A 26,470-nucleotide genomic window follows, 5' to 3' on the forward strand; every position below is an offset into this window, starting at 1 on the left:
CACAGAAATAAAGAAGGCTGAAAGATAAATCTGACAAAAGCGTACCTCGTTTCTGATCCACACCACACAGGGAGAGCAGGAGGGATGTTGCTCTTGATTGCTACAGGGTCCACCTGTCTGTCTGTGTGTCTGTCTGTCCTTCTGCCAGCCTGGATCTTTGTCTGTGTCTGTGCATCTGTCTGCCATCTGTACCTTTCTGTCTGTCTCATATTTTCTAATGTGCCTTTTTTTTTTGTGGTGTCTTTCATATCTTTACTTACTTTATTGTGATGCATATGACTACTTGTCTGTCAGTCTGTAGTGGTCTGAGTTTGTCTGTTTATTCAAATGTGTCTGTACTCTCACATTTTCTGCATCTTTTGTAGTCTATTGGCCAGTCTGCCATATACAGATACAGTTTACTCCTGCCTGTGTGTCTGTCTGTCTGCTGCAGCCCATTTACACACACACACACACACACACACACACACACACACACACACACACACACACACACACACACACACACACAGATGGACCCAGAACCATTTCAGATTCTTCATCACAAAAGCAGTCAGGAGCTTCAGAGCAAACAAGTGCAGAGGAAACAGACACTGCAGGAAGCAGGGGCGAGGCGGGATGAAGTTAATCGGCCATTTTGGAGGACATGCAGAAGTGCACAACAAGCCGGCGGGAGGCGATACTTTTTCTTATTAAAGCACTAGAGATGCCCGACTATCCAAACACCCGACTGTTCCTGTACCTCTCAGTCAAAGGTTTGGACCCAGGCCAAGTCGGGCATCCCACACCCACCAGATTTCCTCTGTTCAATCCCAGCATGCCTTGGCACGACACTGAGTGATTGCAGTCACAACGGCAAAACAGAGAAGAGACAGAAAGAGAGACAGAGAGGCTGGATCCCTGCCATGTCTTCCTTGTAGTGAGTTAATGAAGCAAGAAAAGCTTGGATACACTTCAAGCATAAACTTTCACACACACACACACACACACGCACACAGTGGGCACAAAAACCCAAGCCAGCACAGACAGCAGGCATATTGAACACATCTTTCATATTTATTCTAACATGTTCCCACCTCCTGCACAAACAAAAACCCCAACAAGGCGAACAGCCTCCAACCCGTCTGAAAACTTACTGTGTGAGCGACGTCTTTGTTCGTGGTTAAATTGTTTGTCGGATGGCTTTTCTGATGTTTGTGCTTTTTGATGTAAAGCTGGATCAAGGTGAAAAGAGGAAATACGTCAAAGTGAAATAATATATTCATTCAGCATGACATCTTTACCTGGCATACAGGTGATGAGTGGAGGGGAGACGGTGTTATTTTCAGTCTGTGGCCGACTGTCTGAAATCTGAGGGACGGCTGGTTGGATGGGAAGCTGATGTAAAGGCTGGACAAAGGAAATGGAGTGGAGAGATGACAACAAGGAAGAGCGCAGAGATGGTGGTAAACAGTACGATACTGCAGTGATCATTCATTCTTCTCTTCATCTGTAATAAAAAATAATAATCATGACACAGGCTTTCTCACAAAATGATTTTTCATTATCAGGATTTACAAGAATTCAGTTAGCACTACTGCTGAGGGAGCAGGTATAGTAGTCTTTATTTTTGTTATCATAATTGGTTCTCTTCAAAACATCGATGACAATAAGCAGCTGAAATGTTTCCACGTCTTCGTTTAGTATGTGATTAGAGCCTCACCGCTACTGTGGCTGCTTCAACATCCATAAGTTCAACATCCACTTTTGTTGCATAATAAAATCACATCATTACATTTTTTTTGAAAAGCATAATAATTCCAATGTATGGATAGCTAGCTGGCAGACAAAAACAAATGCCAGAGACAAAAAGAAAGTAAATTCAGTCCCAAGAGTTTCTTCTTCCACTTGGACTGTCCACTGTCATGATTGAGTCTCTCTACTGGCCAGACATGAAATACAATAACATTTTTGACCTATTTATAATGAACATAAGCAAAGTCATCTAGACAGAAAAAAAACCACAACATTTTATGGATGTCTGTGTTTATTTCCTTCAAAACAGGAAAAACTCAACTTTCCTCTGGTTTCATTCATTCATCCATCCAGCAGTTGGTTTTAAATTAAACAATTACAAAATTAAAAAGAAAAAACTAAATATAACACAGAGGTTCAAATCATATAGTATTTACAGTATCGCCTTTAAATTAATCGCAAACTCTTTCAATAATCCTCTATGTGCACTCCTGTGTGAGGCAAATCAAAGTACTGACTGACCTCTTGTCAAAATGTGAGACTTTCCTCATGCAAGCTGTAACATTGCAGGTTCAGTAAATATGAACCGTGGTTGCTGGCAGTCCTGAGCAAGTTGAGAGCATGTGCAAATTCCTCGGACTTCAGATAATTCAAGAAGGTTCGACTTTTGCTTTCATTCACATTCATTTTCTTGATATATATGTGTATATATATATTATAAAGTGCTTTTCCCTCAAAAATTGTTCACTTTCTTAGAGATCTTAAATCGATACAAAAAGTATCCTGGAAAAAAACAAAACAAGTCAAAAAAATAAATCCAGGCACTTTTTGGACAGAGAAAGGAAAAACATCATTCCAGTAAATTTCACTTTTTTCCAGGACAATCAAGATAACATAACTGAGCAGAGCTTAGCGTGGTCTTCCTCCTCTTTCCACCTGTCGTCCACCTCTCCTCCGCTCTCCTCCTCCCTCCCATCTTTGTTTTTCTTTGTCTTCTTCTTGTGTTTGTGTTTCTTCAGCTCCCATTCCTCCAGCAGCTCTGGGGTGGCTTGGCTCTTCTCCTTTTTGTGGTGCTTTTGTTTCTTCTTCCGCTCATTCCTCTTGTCGTCCCTGCTTTTGTCCTGGCTTGCTGATGAGCTGACACTGCTGCTGCTTCGGCTGCGGCTGCCACTGCTGGGCCTCTCTCCCTCCTCAAGCTCTTTCCCCCCCTGCCACTTGGTCTCTCCGGACAATTTATCAGCCTCATCTTGCCACTGACTAACTCCTACTCTCTCAGCCTCCATCTCTCTAGTCTCTCTCTCCCCTTTGCTTTCTTCAATCAATTTATTCACCTTATTTCTCTTCCACTCCTGCTTCTCTTCCTTCCTCTCATTTCTACTTCTGCTCTGCATGAACTCCTGACCAGGGCTGCTCATTCTGGACTTACTGGTCTTAGGGCTGGAGGATTCGGATGGGGGCAGCTCTCTTTCCCTACCTTGGCTGTGGGAGTGGGACGGTGAGGAGTGGTGGGTCCCTGCAGGTCGGCCTTGGTGTCTGTGGCTCCCTGATGGATCTCTGTAATTACGGTAGTCGTGGGGATGGTTTTTGTCTTTACATTTTGAGTCCAGTAATGTGTCTCCATGTGTTTTGTGTGCGTGTTTATCAGGCAGTACGGCAGCTCTGCTCATTGAGCTTCTCTCCCTGCCAGAGTGTTTCCTGTCAGGACGTAAACTGGAACGTTTCTCACGGTCCTGTTCTCCTCCTCGCTGCCGGTCTCTCCTCTCTATGTCCTGGTACGTCGAATAAGAGGAGACGTGACCGGTGGAAGGTGAATTCCTCTTTTGGACAGAGGCCAAGCTGCTGTGCTCCCTCTCTCTCCCTCTATCTCTCCCTTTTTCATCCTCTTTTGACCTTTCGTTTGATCTTCTGCTCTCTCTCTGTTTATCCCTCGGCCTCTCACTCTCCCTCCCTCTTGTTCTGTCCCTCCACCTTTCGGTCTCCATCTTTCTCTCTGTACACAAAGTGCTGTCAGTTCTGTCTTTGCCACTAGAGGGAGCCACACTATCGTCTAAAATGAACAGAGTCAAGTTTTTCTGTTTCTCCCTGTCCCCTCCTCTCTGCATCGCTCTGTCCCTGTCCCCGTCTCTGTCCACTGACCTCTGTCTCTTTAGTTCATTCTCTCCCTCTCCCTCTCTCTCCCTCTTGGTTGTTGTCACTAATGGTGGAGGCAGAACCACAGGAAGAGGGTCTTCAGCCGTGATCTCTCCTTCGTTCTGCTCTTCCTCCTCAGGCTCGTCCATCTTCCATTTGGAGTGAGGGACCTGAGACAGACAGGTAAAGTGTGTCTGAGACAACATACAGTTTTTGTTAGTGTGCGTGTATGTATTGTGGTTCTTTAATTTTTTGGACTAATAGCTCCCTAAAACAAAGCAAAGCATTCCACAGAGTCAAAAACAGTTTAGCAAGTAATAAATTACAGAGGCCAGAAGTTCATATAAACCACATGAGAGCGAATGTGCAGGATACAAATGTTTTATTTTTCATTCCCATAAGTCATGATACGGCCTATAAAAGCTTTGGGGGCACACATCATGATATAGACTCATAAACACACCTGTACGAGCACGAGCGGATCCTCCCTGTCTGCGGCTCTCTCCTGAGTGAACTCCTCCACAGTCTTAACCGCCGCCCTCCTCTCCTGACAATCCTCGCAGCTGCTGCATTTAACACACACACAGAACATTAAAATCAGTATATAGCTCTACATTACAAAAAGGCTTTCAGGCTTGTATAAAACACACTTGAGTCCCTAGTTGTCAGACAACAGAATATTTGGTTTTTATGTTTGGCACCTATCTTAGAAGAACTGATAAAGGACTTTCTGTGCTGTTTTGACAGGGAATTATTTACCATCTGTTAACAGCTAAATCCAACTTAACATAATGACTTGACTTACATGCTACTGGCAGTATCTATATTTGTCTTAGTTGCGGTTGTGGGCGAGTCAACAAACAGAATCGAAGAAACAATATAAAGCACATAGTTAAAATGTATTGTCATTGGATTTTCATGAAGTCAAGCTACATTGTTTTTGACATTATTTACTTTTTGCTTTTCAGCAATATCCTTTCAATGCATTTATATTCAGTCATTACCTTTTTTATATAGTAATTTTCATTAGTAATTCGTTAGTGACGTCTGCCATTCCAGTACTGAACTCAAATGGACTTTCTGTGTGCAAGGGATTCACAGGAAAAGATGCTGCAGTTAATCCAGGTGATTAATATCAGCCTCACTGTTTACCCTCCACTCTGCTACGACTGTAGGAGAGTGAAGAGTATGTAAGTAGCTCTATTAAGTTAGTGCGAATGCGAAATGAAAATTTCCTCACAAGCAAAACACAGAGTAGCTTTCAATGGGAGGCAGTCACAGGAAATGAAATGTATTTGTGACTGTGTGAAGTTCTGACAATGATTATTCATCAAAATGTGTCTACAGGACAAGACCAAGGTCATCTTCTGCATTGCTGGACAGTGGGTCAGTTTCAAATATTGCAAGAAGGAGCAGCCACAGTGAGCTGTGAGATGAAGCTGTTGGATTATGAATATCCATAAAAACTTCTTTTTTTTTTTTTAAAAAGCAGTACATTTCTGACCTGCCACCGTCCATGTTGGAGTTTGGTCTGTCACGGCTGCTCTCAGCGCTGCTCCTCTGTGACATGAACCTCAGCATGTCCTCTTCTTCTGTCCTTGTCCTCATTGTCACTCCCTCCATCGCGGCCTCCTTTGGTTTTGAGTCCCCTGGCGGGTTTCCTTTGTTTTCCTCGCTTGTGCTTTCTCCCTCTGCCCGGACCAACTCTCTCATCTCTTGGCCTCGACTTTCTTTCCTCATTCTCTCTTCTTCTTCCTCTTTCCCAGTAGCGTCTCCTTTGCTGGCCTTCATCCCATCTTCTCCCCACTGCTTTTTACTCCCCTTCTCCTCCTTTTCTCCTCTAAAGGCATAATGCCATAAGTAAAAGTCCTCCTCTTTTCTTTCCTCTTTCTTTTCTCTATCTTCTATCCCTCCTGTAAATTTCTTCCACATCTCTCTCTTGTCATCTATGAGGGTGGTTTTCTCGCAAAACTGTCTTGCTTCTCCTTCATCTGGCATTATTTTTTCTTCAAACACACTCTCATTTTCTCTGATAGATTCCTTCTTTTCATTAACTTCATCTTCAGTGTCTCTGTTTAATTTCTCCTCTTCTCCTTCACCAGTCTTCTCAATTTCGTCCTTTGATTTTCCTACGATACTCCCCTGAATTTCAGTTTTCTCCTCCATCCTTCTCCCATCCAGGTTGATGTTGATACTTATTTTCTTCTGTGGTTTCACTGTTATTCCTCCTTCCCAGAGGGGGGGCTTCTCTGTCGGAGGCCATGTTTTCTTCTCTTTTTTCTTCTCTGTCTTTTGCTTCTTACTGTCAAAAGGATTGGGGGATTCATTCTTGCGGGTTTCATTTCTCTCCAGGTTCTCTCCTTTTCTTTTTCTATTCTTCTCTGATCTTGAGTCAGAGGCTTTGCTGCCTCCAAGGTTGTTGTATCTTTCTGAATCCACCCTGTCTGCCTCTTTACTGGGCTTTACTTTGTGCTGTCTCTCCACATCTTGCCTGGAGTCTTTGCCTCTTCTCCATCCTTTCTCTGTTTCCACATTCCTTTGTTCTCTGCTTTTTCTTTCACAGTCTTTATCTAAAGACTTATCTGGTTTCAGAGAAGGTTGGAATGATTTTAAGGTATCTCTGGCAGCTGCTTTGTCCTGTACAAAGGTGCCATCCTTGCAGGCATGAGGTCCAGTGTCGTGCCCCCTCTCGTTCTTTCTGCTGTCATCTGTTGAGTCTGTAGCATCACAGGATGACGACTCCTCTCCCCTTCCTTCCTCATGTTTCTTCATCCTCCTTTGTTGATGTTTCAGGGTGCTGAGGTCCTCCAAATTTTTAACGATTACCTGCTTGTCTTCTTTATTTCTTTCTTGCAGTTCCCCCTCCTTACTGCCCTTTGCGAGCGTGATAGGCAGGTGGCTGTCTTTCTGTTGTTGATACGCCCTTGGCTGAGCTCCTTCTTCGGATGGTGTGCAGCGACCATCGCTGGACGATTGAGAGGGAGGGGAGCGGCTGTCGTTGGACGTATGAGATGGAGACGAGCGACTGACACTAGACGACTGAGATGGTGTGGAGCGGCTGTCACTTGAAGACTGTGATGAAGGCGAGCGGCTGTCACTGGACGACTGCGATAGAGGGGAGTGGCCGTCAGTCCGGGCAGTGTGTCCGTAATGAGAGTCCGAGTTGGGATGTGAGTGATTTTTGCTTCCTTCCCACTGAGGAGGAGGAGGAAGATTGATGAAAGGAGGAGGCAGCTGGTGGAAGTGGCCGACATAGCTGCTGAAATATTTGTCACACCACTCTTTGTACTCCTTCTTCCACTGCAGGTAGCGCTCTCTTTCCAGCTCCAGACTGTTTGTTTGATTCGCATGGTGAGCATGAAGGGAACTGGCTAAACTCGCCCCAGAGCCTCCCTCTTCATTTCCTGAGTGTTCTCCTCGCCTCCTGGAGCTGTAGCTGCTCGAAGGAGACTTCTTGGTGTGATGGCGGCTATGGTGGCGGTTTTTCCGGTGATCTGACGGTGACTTGGACTTAGAATGGTAGCCAACTTGAGGTGACGATGATGAGGAGGGTGTAGGGGAGCGGGGGCGTTTGTAGCCATAGCTATATGAGTGGGAGGGATGAGAGCGGGTGTGGAGATCTCTGTGGCGAGAGTAAGGAGAGCGGGGCCTGGAAAAAAATAAATCAAAACACAATAAAAAACCCTGAGAAATATTCAAATCATCTGTTGTTTGTCACACACATTTTAATGCATCATTGTCTTGTTATTATTTGAGTGTATGTCATTGCCATCTTGTCTATGAAAGAAAAGGAAAATGGGAAAAACACAGCACCTGTTCTTTTTGGGCTTTAAAATGGACATGGAGTCACGTGTAAAACTAAAAGTATGTATGAACAGTTTTATTGTAAATAAACAAACAAACAAACAAACAAACAAACAAACAAAACATTAAATATTTTTAAACCAAACCTTTTTTAATAAAGGAAAAAAATACCTTGATCTGCCTTGGGATCTGGATCGTGAACGGGATCCAGACCTGCTTGAAGAGCGAGAGTAGGAGCGAGAGGACTTGGATTTAGAAGACTTTGAATTAGAGCGAGACGAGGAGCGTCTGTAGCTGGATCCTCTGTGAGGGGACCTGAGTGACAAAGAGACAGGGAAACAACTGAGTCTACGTGTAGACTTCTCATTATTATTAATACATTGTCCTCAGACCACACTACCTCTGTAGCTAAATTTATTTACATTAGTAACGTGATGAGAGCTGCACCTGCAGCAGTGTGAGTGGCTTGGGGTTGGGATGTTCTATTTTTTTCAGTATCACAACACAAGATTTTTATCACAGTTTCAGTCTCGGTTTTAGAACTGTTACACTCACATTACAGCCTGAACAGTTGTTATGAGAGAACATGCTGAGCAGGATACATTACATTGGAAAAATACTTGTCCGTGCTCTCCAGTGGACAAAGATAATGATGTCAATGTTTAAAAATTACTGATAACATACTATAACTTTCTTAATTTCTGTAGGGGTGGAGAATTCAATACCTAATGATATTCCCTAAAAGACAGCTGAGACCTGGCACACCCATTCTTACAATTAAACAAGTACAGTCATATGATTTAAGATGTGGAGATTTGAAGATACCCTGTCATGGATATGACGGCTTGGAAAAATGCGGAGCTGTTGATTGTTCAGTATACCTTTCCTTATTCTTTCTCTGGTGTTTGTACCACTCCTTGGGGATGAGGGCAGGGATGGAGGAGGTGGAGATAGAGGAGCAGAGGGAAGGGATGGGGGCACCCTGGGGACACGGGAGTGTCCAGATGGGTGTGGTAGGTGGGTATCCAGGAGGGTAACTGCTGTGGGACTGGTGAGCCGAGAGGTATGTGTGGAAAAGGGGGGAGGGAAAGAGAGATGGCGTAGTAGCCGAATATGATGACGAGGAGGAGGAGGAGGAAGTAAGCCGCTGGGATTCAGTCCAGCCTCCATTGGGACAACCTGAGGAGGAAGAGGAGCTGCGGGGAAGACAGAGGAAGAGGAAATCAGTCTTCAAACAGTGGATAGAGTCAAATACAGACCAGTACTCTCTCACACACACATGCACACACACATGCACATGCACACACACACACACACATGCACGCATACGCACACACACACACACACACACACACACACACACACACACACACACACACACACACACACACTGACCTGCCCCAGCAGGTTGATGGCCCCAAGTGTCCTGGTGCTGGACCTTTGGATTCAGAAGAAAATGGTGTTATATCATTCTTTACTTTACTATTACTGCAGTTCTAAACATAATAATTAAGACAAAAAGACAAAACACATAATGAATAGTAGGGACAATATAACTAAAAGACACAAAGCTGCTTAGTCACTCACCTGAGGAGGCCTGCTGTTCATTCACTCCGACTGTCTGGGGCTGCTCTGCCAATGTTGTGTGGTTAACCTGAATAGACACAAACATCCCCAATTTCATACAGACGTGTGTTGCTGGAGAGGAGTTAGTGTGTACGAGTGTGTGCATGTGTGTTTGTCCTCACCAGTGGTATCAGCTGTGATGGAGCAGCAGTGGACTCTTTGTTTGAAACCAGTACAGAAGGGGTAGCAGCAGCAGCAGCAGCCAAGTCTCCTTCAGCCTCCCTGAATAAACAGCAGATACATCACAGTCAGTACCACATGAAAGCAACACCAGTGTTATTGTTTACCAGTTCTTCAATTTCAAATCCATGGCGCCGCACAGGATCAGAGACTGCACCAAATGTTCTACTTGTCTGGGTAATTGAAGTTACTGTTATGAAAGTTTTTTGACTGACGTCATCAGCTGTTAGAAACCATAAAAAAACCCCCCATCTCAGACACAATTAGTTCGAATTTCATCCCTAATTTCACTCTCTATCCCCACTGATAACAGCAGCTGAATTTACACTGAGGTGACATTGATATTATCCGTCCTCCCTGTCCCAGGGTTAGGGGCAGGAAAAAGCGGCTCCAGCTATTTCAAAGCATACAATCATACAGAAGCCGCACTGAGCTGTTGTAGTGTTTATCTGTACTAATGAGTTCAGTGAGGGTGGGAAAGCAGCATGTTTCAGAGCAAATGAAGACGAGCAAACTTTTGCCTTGATCGTAATTCATCGATGCCCTCTGAGCTGGAGTAGGAACAACTCTTATTTGCATGTAGCCTGGAAGAAACCAGGATGGATTGCAGTTGGATTTGTGATATATATGTCAACAAAAAGTGTCTCTGGACATGACACAATTGAAACGATAAGTGTAAATGGGACCTATTAGTAAATTAAGCTGGAACTGGATAATTATAGTACCAAAGCATTTGAAAAGCAATGTATCAATAAATCTAACTTAATGGAATAGAACAGTCTTCAATAACCTTGAATAGCTTGACATCCAAATGAAGCAGGAGAGGCACCACAAACATCACATCTACAATGCAGTTTACACAACACATGTATTTGCACATTAAATAGGCAATCAATTGTATACCTGTGATATCACAGTTCTCAAGGCGTGAATGCATGTGTTTCTGTGTTTCCATACTTGTCAGGTATCTCCAGGGAGCTTTGCTCAGTCTGAAGGGAAGTGCTAGGTGTGTTGCAAGAAGAGGCGGGGCCTGTTGTCGCAGGAGGATTTCCAGACAGTGGCAGTGTGTCTGCAGCCTGTGGGTGGTGCAGGAGAGAGTCCTAAGAGGGGAGAGGACAAGAGAATATAGCTGAATATAATATAATAATAAAAGGGAAAAATGCAATGTAAAATTTAAAGGTTTAGCTGAGCCACTAGAATAAACAATTCTCAGAATATCTACATAAGACAATATAAATGGCAATATACATGCATATTTCCAGTATAAAACCTACAGTATATTTGGTTTACCACTTATTTCAATGGTTGCCACTAGAGAACTAGATCTCTCTGAGCCAAGAAACATCTGACTGTAACAACAGTAATTATTCCTCTTGCTTCTGAGTCACAGAGATATAGGACTATTTTTTCTGCCTCCCAGATGAAACACATCATTAAGAGGTTTACCTGCTGGCAGTGTGTTGACTGGGGAGGCTTCTGAGACTGGCTCTGCACGGTAAGAGGGGGCGGGGTGGGGACAGGGCTGGGTGTCGGGGTTGGATTTTGGGACTGGGAGGTACCAAAACTCGTTGTCAGACTTTTGGTGTAGCCTCGCTCTTTCTTGAAATTGTTCACAGCCTGTGTGGCAAGAAACAGACGGCAAACTGAAAAGTCAGACACATTATGTATCAAATCAAGAGGTAATAAGTTATACACCCCCCTCCATTTTCCTCCAACTCTTACGTCAACTCATGTATCCAATTTATTTGTTAATTCACCTGTCTGAGAAATTTATTGGCTATCAGGGTATCAGGGGAGACATTTGATTGGCTACAAGTGGGGCAGACATGGTCCTCTGAATCCAGCAGCGTGGTACGGATACCTGAGCAAGAGAGGAAGAAAGTTGAAATGTAAATGTGGAGAGTCTGATTGAAGAGTGAACAGTACCATTTATGAGTACATTAGTCACACATGCTTGTACGTATACAGTAGTTTATTTATGTACTATAAATAAACTACATGTTTCCACATTTATGTTTATTTGTGTTCTTTGTCACCAAAAGATTAATTATAGACAAATTAGTGGCTGCTCACTTACTATTACCTACATTAATATATTTAAACATTCTGACTGTAATAATGTTAATGCAGTAATACAGTTTAACTAACTAACTCTTTGATTTTAGGAGTTACCAAGTACCACAGAAGCACACACATTGGTTCTTGTACAGGCAATATGGATATACAGTATCAAGATAAAAATGGCTTTATTCTTCTAAGTCCAGTAAGTGTACAGTATAAGACGTGTGTGTGTGTGTGTGTGTGTGTGTGTGTGTAGAAGTCACTCACAGTCATCACAGTAGCTGTTTCCACAGCAGGGTATGACCACAGCATCACTCAGCAGGTCATGACAGATCAGACAGAGGAGTTCATCAGGTACAGGATCCTCCTCGGCTTCTATTGACTTGGGTTTTTCCTGTGGAACAAATGGAGGCTTCTCCTTCTTCCCAATGGCATACGCCTCCCTAATGACAGACATCAGTATATAAGTTCACATTCACATCCAGATTCGATTATCCAGGCCTTTGTATATCCATCGATCCATATCAATTGATTAAACAGTTCTAAGTGGTCCTGCTATTAACTATTTTTGCTTCTGAAATCAGTGCAATAATAAACTTAGATTAACAATATTTCAAATAACCGAAACAGTAAAAGGTTAGGGGACATCTTGAAATGAAAAAGTCTTTACTTGTTTTCCTGGACTTAATCTTTAAATTTGACATTTTGGAAATACATTCTTTGGCTTCCTTGCCAAGAGACACAGTAGGAGATTAATAACACTCATGTTTGTACAATAATTTTCTGGCTATTGCTAGCAGCTGATTAGCTTACCTTAGCTTAGCATAAAAACCTGAAATGAGATATAATGTCTCTAGTATTGAGCTTTAGAGATGCTGGTAGTTGGATTTTGTTACCTTCGGACAGAGGCAGGTTAACCGTTTACCCGTCTTTATGCTAAGCTAACTGGCTCCTGGCTGTAGACTTACATTGAACGGACAGACATGAGAATGGTATCAAACTTCTAATCTAAGTAAGAGGAAGAAAGTGAATAAGTGTGTTTCCCAAACTGCTAAACTAATCATTTAAAACACACACACAGACTTACGCATCTATGGCAGGAATGGCATAACGTCCACAGTTGGTTAGCATGGCTCCTTTTATGTTGGGATCATCCACCTCAACCATGAAGGAACGAGGGATGCCTGTGCTCTTCTTTATTCTCAGTGGGGCCTCAAAATTTTTATCCTGCTGTCAAGCACACACACATCTATATTTAATGATAGCCATTATAATAGCTGTCAGTCAACAGCATAAACACACAAATAACCCTAGTACTGGATACCACAAATATAAACACACACTAACCAAATCAGTTTCTTAGCTCAGCGAGATCTGTACAAGACTGCAAAAAAAAAAAACTGTCTCAATTTAGAGATCCCACAGGTTCTGCTCTTACCCCGCTGGTGGGACAGTTCCTGATGTGGTGTCCAGTATTTCCACAGCGATAACAAGTGTAGTTTGCAGGAAGAACATTACCAAACTTTTTGTTGTAACTGTAGAGAGAATGAGACAGATAATGAGAGGAGGGTGGATGAAGAAGAAAATGACAGAAAAGTTGGGAGGCTGAAACATATGGAAAAAATTTAAGGATGTAAATGGAGTGCGGTATGAAGATGTATCAAAGTAATGGCATCCAAGAGAGAGAGAGGGACATATCAGAACATGGAGATGTGAAATTTAAGAAAGGGGGACAGAGATGGGTATGGAGTAGTAAATTTGAAAGTATTACAGTGACTCACTTCATGGTATCATATGTGGACTGGTTTAGCATAACTTTGATCTTATCCTCCTCTGACACATCTGCATCAGCCAGGTTAGCCATCTGCATGTACACACATGAATGGATGTAAGCAACAGACACAGAGACGGCAGGTCAAATGTTGAACTCAAACTATTTCACATTAACCAGGATGAATATAAAATGTAAAAACTGAATAATATTAAAAACACAGAGAAAAGAGAGAGTATACCTTGGAGAAAAAGGGCAAAGCACTGGAAGAAGCCTGGTCATTCATCTGTTAGAATTAAACACAAAATCAGTTTTACTCATGAAGGAACGAGAGCCTCAAGTTCACGTCTTGAGACTGAGAGCTCTATGTTCATTTGGAGAAGAAACACTACGACCTGGCAAAGACACAAAAAATGCTCCAAAACACGACCATTTGCCCTGTTAAACTTCATGCTTTAACCCCGCTACCTTTGGTGATTTTTCCTGTGTAACATGGAAGCAACTGCTGTAGTTTCCATTTTCACTTCCATATCCTTTTTAAACCAAGATAAAAATTTACACCAGCATCCAGCAGAGATTTTTGTACAGGGTGGATAATAAATGTCATCCCAGGATTTCTGCCTCAGCACCTCCTGCCAACTCTCTTCTCATCCCTTAAAACTCACTACAATGAAAATGAAGAAGCCAACAATGCGATGCTTCCTAGGAGGTTTACACCTGTTAGGTGAGCATTTTGTTGGGTAAAAAACAATCTTTGCCCTCATCACCTAGAGTAATGCCTCCTCTCACCTCACTTCTGTCTTGTTTCTGATTGCCTATTTTTGTTTGGTTTCTTGACTGAGACAGAGTAGATACAGGAACCAAGAAAGAAGGGTTTCACTCAGTATGCGTGACACTGCCGTGCTAGCAGCGTGCTCAAATTTATGACCAAATATCTGCAAAGCTAATGACATACTCATCATCCTCACCTGTGCTCAATGCAATATTCAAAGCTTATACCTGCTAAATATAAAAAAAACCCTGCTAAACATTAGCATTTTAGCATTGTCACTGTGAGCATGTTTGCATGCTAACATTCTTAGCATTTAGCTCTTTCTCTGATTAATTCCTTCCAATCAACTATGAGACATTTAAAGATTTACTCTGGTGGTTACATGGTTTTACGGGAGTCGGTCGGCTAGTCGATCATCACATTCATTCAGTAACTGCATTCTTGGTTAAATTAGATTTGTAAAACCTTGTGCCTATCTAATCAATGGTTCATCCCCAGTCACTGTAAGACACTGCTTCAGGTCATTTGCACTGCTGTCCTTCACACACTTCTTGTACAAGGATATACAGTACAGTCAGAAAGTCTTAGGAAACATAAGGACACATTTGTTGTTGAAAACCAGCACACTAGATTTAAATGAAGCAATGACTGAGCTTCAAGTGCTGACTTTCAGCTCAACATACAAACAAGACAATCAAAGTTTTTTTTTTTATATTTTATGGCAGCTGAAGACTGGCTCGCCTTCATTGGACAAGTTAGTCACATCTGCTTGCTGTAAACCAGACTACAGACAAAAAGACACTGAAACAAGCAAGAAGTGTGGATGGCCTGGCAGAGCAAAGATAACAGATGGCATTGATTGTAACAAAAAGGGCTACAATTCCTAAATTATTCATCTGATGTGGATGTAAACACACTTGTCAAATTGAAGCTCGTAGTCACCGTTTCAGTGCAAATCCAATATGCTGCAGTCAAACCAATAAAAAAAGTTTCTGACTGCACTTTGATATTATTTGTAGCAGCATGACAGATTTACTGAGAGTATTTAGTAAAGGTAAGGCAGGTCTAATAAAAGACACTATCAAGTTGCATTATGGGAAGTGTAGGATCCAGTTTTTTGGAAAATCTGTTTCTTGTATACTTTAAGAAAGTTAAATACCCCTTTGCGTTAAATGTGATTCCAGTGTGTATACCATCATATCTGTTGTATCTATGTTCACTTTGTTTTTCCTGCAGAGGAAGAATGTGGAACCAAGATTTTAACCATCAATCCGAAATGTCAAATGATGACAGAGACGGATGCGACTGTGGTTGTGTACCCACTTGTCCAGTCAAGTCAAACACATAATCAATACATAAGACAGCTTCATACAAACGACTTTATTGGTAGAAAAATCACACACACACAAAAAGTTTCAAAGTGCTAAGAAGAACGGCAGACACTTCTCCTACTGAGAAACTCGAGAGAAAAATCAGGTCAGGTCAGTGTACACTAATTCAGACTGCAGCGAGTAAAAGCTTTTGAGATGTGTTTGAGTTAGTGCACAGGATCATAGACAAAACAGCACTACAAGAATTCAGCATAAAATAACAATGGTGCACCACTTGGTGACTGGGGAGCGGGTTTAAGAGAGGCGCCATTTAATATTTATTGGTCAGAGGTTTTACATTAAAGCTAAAATGCTGTAAATCCTGCCTCAATAAGCCTTTTTTTTAATAATGTTTTTGTCTACAGCATGGGAGATCTTTTCTGTTACTATTGACATCACAGTGCTGTGCAAGGTTTATTTCAAAAAGTACAAATTCTTTCCTTTTCTTGACAGATCTGGAAAGTTTGGTTGGTGTTTATAATGATTTCTATAATAACATCTGCTCATCTCACTAGAGTCCACAACAGACTTAGATTATTCTGACGCTAAATCATTCATTCTGACACATTTGACTCTTTGGTGGATGATAGACTCATCCTATCTGGGGGACTGATATTAATCCAATATACCAAATTTAAAAAAAACAAATACAAAACAGCCTGTGATGTTACTTGAAGACTCACAAGCTACACAGTTATCAAGAATAAAACTGTATAGTGCTTTTGCAGTGGTGGTGAGGTGCCTCAGATAAATCAAAAAATAATAAGTGAGTGCTACAGCCGCTCATGGATGACGGATAAGTGAGTAAAGACTGTCAGCAGAGCCACCATCATAAAACAGCAGTTGGGTTTATCAGCTGTGAATAGCTGGCCGGCATGATAATGTTTGACCCGCCCGAGCAGCTCTCACCACCCACAGATAGATACTGAACGATCTTCAACAATGAACACCAACTGGTGACACAGCAGCTTGTTAAATTAACAGCTGACAGCCTTTATGAGCGATAACATATATAATGTAGTTTTTTTTTTTTTTACCATATAGCACTGGTTAAATAGGCTTAGTTTATCTTATTTGTACATGGTGCAACTGCAGATAATACTTCTTGATAACTTTTTTAATTTAGTGTCATTATTTAATTTGATTTATTACAGCAGAAGCCTGCTATAAATCAAACACTGAACAGCAATCAACTTCCTATTTGCAACAGGAACTTAAACTGCAAAAGAGGAAACAGGAGGCTTTCAATGATCTCGATGAAGGTCTCATTTGTTTATCTTATTTTATGTTTGTCTTATTTTATGCAATATGCAATTTCAAAAGCACACATTTAGCAAATATTCAAGCATTTCTGCTCTGCTGTGTTCACAATGTGTGTGCTGAGCTGTGCTATAAATGAAGTGCAGTGGGATTTGGTTTGGTTACGTACTGCTTTGACGGCTGCAAAGGCGTGGTGAAGATGGACATCTGAACGCTCACTGAAACACAAAAAGAAAAATGGTTTTAAACCAGAGTCATCCATGACAATTTAATGATTTCTTTTTTTTCTTATTCTAAAAAGGAGCACACTTCATTTGTTGGCAATACTTTACATCAGCAAAAGGGAGTAAACAAAAGAATAAAATGCAAACGTTAATAAGATCTTCTATGAGCACTGGCATAATTGCAGCATCACAACCACAACAATTGGCCCAGTTAAATGTAGAATATGAGAAATACTCCACTGAGCAATAAAACTGAGCCATAAATGTCAGTTATGTGACCCACAACTATTTTTACCAGTGTTAGCGACATGTTTTTACAGTGAATGTTTTTTGCTTTGGTTGAGTTTAAAATTTCATGTGAAGTTTAATGTAAAATGTGAACGTAAAAGCCTTTAAACCAGCTCATCATTTAAGGCTTACTTGGCAGCACGGTGAAACTAAGTGACTGTCATCCTGATTGTGCAGGTGGAGAGTTGATTTGCTGCATCTAATCTTGTGGGCAGTGTTACAGCCCTCATTCCTCTCTGCCCGTCTGCATGGTGCTGACAGGGCTAATCACATGACCGCCCGTCTGTTCCAGTGAGGTCTTTTCCTGCTTTCCATGCATGAAACTCACACCACTGTTGACCCTCCTGCCTGAGCCTGACTAATATCTGGGTAATCCTCGTGTACGTCACAGTGGAGTTACAGTCGTACTCTTTTCCTGTGAGCATATTTTATCATGGACATATCATGCAAAACCCTGTTTTATCAACTGGCGACTATTAACTGAGTCAGGTCTCTGTATGGATTCAGTATGTGACCTGCAAAGACATGCTGCTGCTCAAAACCATCCCAGTAAGCAAAAAGGACCCTTCCTTTATCCATTAACCTCCACACTGGTTTTTATACTAAAAACCGCTTATCATTTACAATCCATGTCTCTGTGTGATTCAGCCATTTAACAGTAAATGTGTCCAATTTAGAATCATTTTCTTATTCATAAATATATTGAGCTTCCTGATTGGGATCCATTCTGATTTTTGACCAAAACTTAGCCTAATTTGTATACTAAAATTATCTATCATCTTATGTTTGCTTTGAACAGTTGAATGGCTGATGCATTGTTTCTTGGTTGAGTCATCTGAGAGTGATTTTGCAACACTAAAGGTAGACTTGTAGGTGCCAGGTGGTGTAGCTCTTGCAGGCAGGGTGGAGCTTTGCAATGGCAAGGATAGCAACACTAATAACAGTGCAGGAATTCAGCTACAGTTGAGTTCAGTGCCAAACCCCAGAAAACACTTACATGTTTTGGTTCTTGCCACTTGAGCTGGACTTGCCTCCGCTGATGGGGATTCTCCGGACGATGACAGAGGACCCTTTGGGGATGAGACCTTCATTGTCTGTGTACTCTGAGAGGGGAGAGATCGTAAAAGTGAGGTTTTACAGTCTGAAGATTAGCTCACATTAAAGAATTTTAGTTATGAGAAGATCTATTATCTTCTGTGCTTTTATGAAATCATGCATCCTTCACTGACAATTAGTTAATGAGAGAATGTCAGAGTCTTAAACTAGTCTAGGACTCTAATGGGTACAAATTAATTGGTCTTTGGTCTTAGTCTATTTTCACTATCTACCTACTGATTATTTTCTTGATTCACAGATGAACTGTTCAGACGACAAAAGTTGTAAATTCATAAAAAAAAATGTCTATCAGATCAAATCTGTGAAGTAATACAAAAAAGCCCCAAATATGATGATTCACATTTCATAAAAACTATTTTGACTTCATGCTAATGTTACAGTCGATGTCAACACTTTTGCATCACTCTGATTCACCAGCTGCTCAGTTGTGAGCGAAACCATAGTTCCTGGATCCAGCAGTGTGGTCTACAAAAAAACACAGGCGGCATGACACAGCATTGTTGCAAGACTTAAATCTGATGACAGAAATCTGGGTAGGGGGCCCCTTAAGGCTTCTTATAATGCACGTTACTCATTTGACTTGTTTGGTGTGTGCCAGCCAAGACTAACTTTGTGTGTCAATCTCTACAAACTGTCATACGGCAGGAGTTGTATATGTGCCTGTATTTTCTCACACACTGAGCAGGTTGTGGTTTCTGTGGTCACAGAATATGATGGGGTTGCAGATCTTATTTTCAAGATACTAACACACTCTAAGATACTTATCATTATTTAATCTGCATGTCACTCTTGCCTTCTTTAATGTAGTGAGCTTACTTAACCTACATGGCAGCAAATTATATTTCTTGTATTGATGATTTTCATATATGTGTGTGTGTGTGTGCCTGGCTGGACTTTTATCTTATGGTCATGACTAGGCTGTGCTCCTACTCTACTTTTGCTATTTTTATCCTGCACCTCTCCTGTGACTTTTAGATGCATGGTACAGACAGGGCTGATCCACCACCATCAGGCCGTTTAACTAAGGGTATGAAGCCTAAATGCATCAGGAATGTGGCCCATTCATTGGACCCTTTTGTCCCGGCTTGACTTTTCTGGACCCCCGTCAAGCTGAAAAAGGTGACGCAACCCTCCACCCCTAACTCGGACAGCTGTCAAATCTTGACCACGTGTTTACTTCCAAAGTTCAAATTGTCAACCTGTCGTTCACTTATGAGGATAAACGCACTCTCATCAGTTTACATATATGTAGTATTACCTTGCTTTGTCTGTGCGTTCGTGATTTGCAGGTCGCAGTCCCCGGCTCTCAGCTTCTCCCTGCCCATGATCTGCCTCTTCAGATCCGTCAGCGTGATGTGCGGGCCGTCAAAAACCACGGTGTCGTAGCTGAGTTTAGAGGAGAATTTATAATGAACATGAGTCATGCTGAAACTGAGCAAAACTAAACTGTCAGGGACCCGACAGTTGACCGTTTTCCTACGGTGACAAAAAACCTGTGTCGTTGTAGTTGCTATGGTAGTACAAAGTTAGCTAGCAGGCGTTAGCAGCCGGCTGCGTCGAGCGTCAGTGGTCTGCCGCTAACAAGCTAGGTCGGTAATTAACAACTGCCTGATAAAGTGGCGTTCACAGGATGACATGTCCCGGCTTCTGGTGGAACAGCAGCGGAGACTCAAGTGAAAGCGCATTCAGTCAGTTTCGGGTCTAATTTGAACTTTTATTCCTGGCAAAGCTGCTATCAATCCGAGGTGTTCGCTGACAGAAACCACCAGCTGTTTCCACAAGCAACGGCTCGTCAGCACAGTGCACGCACCATCTGATGCTGCGTTCACGTGATTCCCGTACACTCCGTCTTCCAAGCGTCGAAGTTGCATTACCACGGTAATTTCGCCTTACTCAGTTTCCACAACTGAGTATCAATGTGAAAACTCATACCATATAAAATGATAACAACTCTGACAAATTTATCAGAACATCGAAACATTTTATGTTCTTTTTTCTAAATTACATTCTAAATCATTTCAAATAAAATGGTCATTGGCAATTAATGTTTTAAACAGTAACTAATTATCATCTACACACATGGATTGATTACTGAATGGGCCCAGGGGCCCAATAGGTCAGAGCCTCTGCATGAAGTGACTGTTAATATTTCTTGTCAGAAAGTCCATCAAAAGCATGACTTGACACAAAATGGCGTCAAAAAGACACCAAATGACCCCAAAGGCACACAAAACAAGTAAAATTAGATGCAATACGAACACAAAGCGACGCTAAGCAGCTATAAACATGACAAGATAAAAATGACTACAAAGAGATGCAAAATGACTTCAAAGACACACAAAATGACTTTCTTTCAATCTGATGGGTTTTTTTTAAGAACAGTATTTTGTCGTTAAAGGTAAGAATTTGGCAAGTTAGTTTGAACATATGAACATGAAACTGTAGATAGTTACACTAATTGAATATTCAAGTTCAAGGACAAAAAGCAGAGAAGAAATATACTACACGCCTTGGAATAAGGTTAGTGAAAAATAAAGTTGTGTAGTGTGACTGTGCTGGGGGGAAGGGGTAAAAGAAATCAACCCAATCGATGCAATTGTGACAGGGAAAGGTAAAAGGGAAATTACCACGCCAAACAATAATACAAGAGGTAAACATAAAAAGGGTCAATTGTCGTATTCTACATTCGTTTTCTTTGAAAATAGCGATGTACAATTTTTCTTCCAACACTTGAAAGCAACATCTTGCGTCCGATCTCGGAGCAGTGCACCTGTTTAGGCTCAGGGGACAGCAGTCAGGCTGGTTCAAAGACAACCAGATTAACACCAATTATAGATGAAATAATTGCTTTTACTTGTCCAGTTGTTGTGTTGAAGATGTGACATGTTATTTATTTTTGCATTTTATTCCCAGTGGAGTCGCGACCAAACTCACTGAGGCTGAGTACCAAGTAGGAAAAATATTTGGGCTACTGTTTTTTAGAGTACAAAATTCATACATTACAATTACACTTAATTGCTGATTACAGTTCTGTTAGTATGCAGTCTAAATGATCCACTAGAGGGACACAAAGCACCATTTATAATGCTGTTTTGTGATCGGTGAATTGTACTGCAGTATGCAGTCAGTCTGAAAGGCTCACATTTTGACACATTTGGTGGCATTGGCAAAGCAAAACGTAAGCCCAGTGTTATTTGACTTAACTATAGCCTATGCAAAAATCCAACTGGGTTCCTTTACGAAGAATTAGGCTGCCATTGAGATTTTGCAGCAAAGAGAATGTGTAGTTTACAACAACAAAAATAAACGTACCATATCAAAAATGTAATTATTCTTGAATTTAATTCAATTGGTAAATGCATGAAACTAAATTTCCAAATATCAGCAGATATGTTATGCTATATTAAGACTTAACCTGAAGGTGAATTCTTGACTTAAAAAAGAAATTTATGGGAGTTATATTTTACTATGAAGAAATTCATTTCTGATTTCCAGAATTGTTGTCATCTAGTGAAAACTGACTCTTTAACTGGCAGAGACAGAACAAATTTTGATAAAAGTTAAATTTTTCATGTCAAAGAAAATAAAAACATATGGTTTGACATAGTGGGAAAACATTCACTTTCTTGTCAAGTGTTAGATGAGAAAATCGATTTAACTTACTTTACTTTAACTGTAAGGTAAATATGAAGCTACAGCAAGCAGTTAGTGATCTTAACCTAGCGTAAACACTGGAAACAGGGGTAAACAGCTTGTCTGGCTCTGTCCAAAAGCAATAAAATCTGTCTATCTGCACTTCTAAAGCTTCATATTTACTGTACAGAAGTGTGAGTGGTATTTAGGCTAGCTGTTTCAGCTGTTTCCAGTCTCTATTCTACGCTAAGTTAACCCTCTCTTGGCTATAGCTTCATACATGTACAGGAGTGTGAGCGGTATTGATTTATTTAATCAAATTGTGGGCAAGAAAGCTAAAAAGCATGTTGGATGTGAGGAACCATTGAAGGGAAGGAGACAAGAAGTGAGGAAACAAGCTGAGTGCAAGCAAGGGGCTTAGGACGCAGGATCCTTTTCTGACGCTGTGACATCATCACCACAGGTTGATGGGGGTGGGGGGTGGAGGGTTGTGGCACACACACATGAGGAGGCATGGATATCACAGTGAAGCTAGTAGACAGTGGTTCACTGGGGACAGCAAGCTGATTGGTTGGATTCAGATAAATGAAGGGAGAGAACAGAGAGATGAGAGAGGAGTGTTTCGCGCTCAGTCTTCTCTCTCCTCAGTCTCTTGCTCTGCTTCTTTCTCTCCTGCCTGCTCTGCTCAGAGGAGGGATTTGCCCTATCTTCCCTGGCTTAGCACACCATTGTGAAAGCAGTGGGAGGATGGAGAGATGCAGAAGGAGAAGGAGAGAGAGAGAGAGAGAGGGAGAGAGAGGGAGCGAGGATGAAAGGGAAACAGCTGCTGCCTTTAAACTGATGTTCTTCTTATCGTGATATGATACAGGACATGTTCAGTGACTCAGCCATCAAAGAGCTGCTCGGAAACAATCTCATATCCTGGCATATGATGTGTTTAAAATGGAGTATATTATAGTCATCATATATGGAAGCCCATTTCAGCCGGACAAAGAAGAAAAAAGTCAATCACAACTTTTTAATAAAATTATGACATAAGTCTGAAGTTTAAAGATAGTAAGTCACAATTTTGACTTTCTATCTGATAATTTTGACTTACAATTACTATATAATAATTACTATATATAGACTCTCATAACACGTAAAATAATAATCGGTAAAAACCAGTGAGTTTTACTAGATTCCCACCAAAACTGAACAATGCGAACTGATTGTTCCATGTGAGTAGCTAACTGTCTGGCTACCTATTGGATTTGCTTACTGACTGACAGAGGAACTAATAAGTTAACTAGCTGAATGAGTCACTAAAATCATCTAATTATCATAATTAGAAATTAACACAACTTCTGCTGGTTGACAGATGGCTGTTGGACTGATTTGGTGGCAAGCTGACTGACAGACTGATATCTGAATGCCCTTCTGTCTGTCGGCCATTTTGACACATATGCTGATAAATCTGAAAATATGTTTGGGTGATGTGAGTTTTCCATTTCATTGTGATTTCCAGACCATTTTACTCTAGGCCTGTTGGTTATGCTGAAATGCAGTAGGAAAATGATTGAATCTCTTCTGTCAGTCCATTGCTTTACATTTATTTATGCAATTTTCAAAATCTGTCATTTAATGATCACTTGTGGCTGGAAGGCCGAACTGAGAGAAAAACCAACTGTTTGGACTAAACTGGTCAGCAGATAACTGATGACCTTTCATTCTTCATCCCTCCTTTCCCCCTTCTCTTGTTCCCTGGCATCTTTGACTTTCCTTTCTTTATCCTGATATCACACTCCCCTTATCATCTCTCCTCTGCTGCCTTCAGCCCTCGACACTTTCTCTTCTCCCCTTCTCCTCCTTTCCCTCATCCTCCCTCCACCTTTCACTCTCTCCTTCTTGTCCCTCTGCTTGAGCAGCATTCACAGCTCCAAGGCTTTTTTTCACACTGCAGATGGCCATAGTGTTACTCCACTCAAGGCACACACACACACAATCACACACACAATCACACACACACACACACACACACACACACACACACACACACACACACACACACACACACACACACACACACACACACACATTTGCTCTCCTTGTCAATGGTTCAGAGTGCTCTTCACTCACTTTGTCCTTCTCAGAGAACTGAAGTATCTCTTGTCCTTAAATCTCAACTTGCAGAAGATTTGTCCACCAGGTCTGGCACTGATCTGATGCTCTGTGTCTTCAGGTTCAGAGTGGGTGTCAATCCTCAACCCTGGACCAAAATCATGTGATTTATGAAGTGTGAGGAAGTGGATTTTAAGTCATGCTAGCGGCATAGCTCCAGGGATGTCAGTGTCAGCTGGTTGTTCCACCACTTTGGTCCCGACTGGTGATATTAGTAAACATTATACCTGCTAAACATCGACACGTTAGCATTGTCATAGTGAACACATTGCTACATTTACCATTTAGTTAGCATTTAGCTGAAAGAGCAGCCTCATAGAGGTGCTAGCATGGCTGTAGACTCTTGTTGTCCCATTAACAGATGGCTGGTAGTTGATAAGTAAGTGGGATTTTCAGGAACAGATTCACAGTACATTTTAGATGCCAAAATGCCTATTGACAATATAATGTGTGTAATATAAGTTAATATAGAGTTATGGAAAGGTTAACAGGTATTAAGAAGGCAGATTGCCCAAACAACTTTCACATAAAAACAACTCTGGTCTTTTGCCATCGTGTTAAATTTCCAGAATATTTCCAGAGTGAAGTGGAAGTCTGAAAGTGTTTATACACATTTCCGTAAAATGCAGTTGAATGTGTTTTGTGGATGAGATGGGGGATAGTAGTCTCACATAACAGTTTGTACAAATAATGAGCTATACACAGTGTTTCATGTTCAGGTACATTACACACAGACAGAAGTTATAAAACACATGCACTCACACAGATAAGGCAATTTACCATGCACATGTGCACTCAGACCTTTGTTCAACACTGCACACACTGACATCAGGTGTTTCCTGCACATCTCTGGTGAATGCACGCGAATGTGCGCATGCATGTGCACACACTAACACGCACGCACGCACGCACGCACACGCGCACACACACACACACACACACACACACACACACACACACACACACACAGGTGGGTTGGGCACGACCAAACAAAAAATGATGCCAGCTGACTTTGCAGAGCAGGTGCACTCAGAAGTACACACATTCACAACAGACAGACAGACAAACAGATGGATAGATAGATAGATAGATGGATAGATAGATAGATAGATAGATAGATAGATAGATAGATAGATAGATAGATAGATAGATAGATAGATAGATAGATAGATAGATAGATAGATAGATAGATAGATAATTTAGACATCAAAGCTGGCAGCAACTCTCCCTCGGAGCCTTATTCAGTCTAAACAGCTGTTATAGCAACATCCAACTGGGACACAAACACTCAAACACACACAAACACAGACACTTGTATTTGTATGCAATGTCAGGAGCTTGTCTGGCATAATATCACTATTGTGTGTCACATTGCCAGATGTGTGTATGTGTGTGTGTGTGTGTGTGTGTGTATTACCTATTAAGTTGTGTCAATATAAATCAGTTCACATAGTCAGATTGTGGGACTAACCTACCTTTTGGGGACAAATACAAGTCCACACAATGTTGATCATTCAATTTTATGGTTAAGAAAAGGTTTAAAGTTAAAGTTTGTATGTCTATTACGTACAGTATAATGACCTACTGTAAACAGTTTCCATGAGTTAAGAATGTAACCCCAAGTTAAGATCAAGAAACTGTGTAGGTGACATCAAAATACACAATTACCAATTTATTAGGTTCACCTGCACTACATAAAATCAAAAATATATCGATAAACTAGTAACACAGTGTGATGATCGCCAGTATTCAGAACTAATTGTCTTCCTCACAAATTTCAGATTTATTTTTAGAGCCCATGAGGTAAGACATTACTGTCTAGTGAAGCACTATGAAATAATCTGATGTGGGATTCCTGCTGGGAACTGCTCTGCGTCTTTTATGGGCTATTAGCATAAGGGACAATTTTCTCTTATTGGGCCAATGGAGCTGAAGAAAGCAATTACTACAGTACCATACTGCTCGACAGGAGGGTGGGATCTCAAAACAGAAAAATGTGGCAAAGGGGAAAATGGGTAAGAGGATCATGGAGAAGAAAAAATAGCAGAGAGAGCCTGGGTGAAAAGGGGAAAAAGAAAAATGGAAAAATGAAATCTGGGCAACAGTCACTATATCTCTGTGCAGCAGAGGAGATGAGCAGCAGGAGAGATTGAGTGACAAAACCGCACATTTAGACGCAGTTAAGAGGAACAAAAGCAGAGTGGCAGCCAATCCCAGTGACTCTCCAATAATCCCGTCATCCACTCTAATCTCTATGACGACGACGCGGAGCTCCATCGGTGACGTCAGAGTTATGAATATTCATCAGGTGAATCTGAGCTCTCCACTGAATCCTTCCTTC

General features: G+C 41.4%; 1 protein-coding gene across 4 annotated transcripts; it reads right to left on the reverse strand.

Moving 5' to 3' along the window:
- Window positions 1-1,580: 1,580 nt before the first annotated feature.
- On the reverse strand, window positions 1,581-20,128 carry LOC111647514 (uncharacterized). 4 transcript variants are annotated; one of them, XM_087171405.1, is made up of 19 exons: window positions 19,595-20,128; window positions 18,218-18,323; window positions 16,878-16,926; window positions 13,548-13,592; window positions 13,317-13,399; window positions 12,974-13,070; window positions 12,623-12,762; window positions 11,803-11,978; window positions 11,232-11,335; window positions 10,921-11,091; window positions 10,432-10,574; window positions 9,417-9,516; window positions 9,256-9,322; window positions 9,064-9,106; window positions 8,550-8,864; window positions 7,840-7,983; window positions 5,369-7,513; window positions 4,328-4,430; window positions 1,581-4,058 (listed from the first exon to the last, which is right to left on the reverse strand). In XM_087171405.1, the coding sequence occupies exons 1-19, from the start codon at window positions 19,758-19,760 to the stop codon at window positions 2,619-2,621; spliced, it is 5,637 nt and encodes a 1,878-aa protein (XP_087027531.1). In that variant the 5' UTR covers window positions 19,761-20,128; the 3' UTR covers window positions 1,581-2,618. The 4 variants fall into 4 exon arrangements, with proteins under 4 accessions (XP_087027531.1, XP_087027532.1, XP_023252896.1 ...); XM_087171406.1 differs by having other exon boundaries at window positions 4,328-4,427; window positions 12,623-12,765; XM_023397128.2 differs by having other exon boundaries at window positions 1,581-4,034; window positions 12,623-12,765.
- Between the last annotated feature and the right edge of the window lie 6,342 nt (window positions 20,129-26,470).

This window comes from Seriola lalandi, unplaced genomic scaffold (assembly GCF_002814215.2).
Source record: "Seriola lalandi dorsalis isolate HSWRI2012SDOR001 ecotype SW California unplaced genomic scaffold, Sedor1 jcf7180002054997, whole genome shotgun sequence".
Taxonomy (NCBI): domain Eukaryota; kingdom Metazoa; phylum Chordata; class Actinopteri; order Carangiformes; family Carangidae; genus Seriola; species Seriola lalandi.

What these genes read in the sequence shown, in the direction of transcription:
- LOC111647514 (XM_087171404.1), bottom strand. Translation starts at nt 19,760, where the DNA reads ATGACTCATGTTCATTATAAATTCTCCTCTAAACTCAGCTACGACACC. An exon ending in GGAACTGTCCCACCAGCGGG is followed by an intron (nt 12,766 to 12,973) that starts GTAAGAGCAGAA and finishes TGTGCTTGACAG; the next exon opens with CAGGATAAAAATTTTGAGGC. An exon ending in CAGAGAAAGAATAAGGAAAG is followed by an intron (nt 7,984 to 8,549) that starts GTATACTGAACA and finishes TTTGTCACTCAG; the next exon opens with GTCCCCTCACAGAGGATCCA.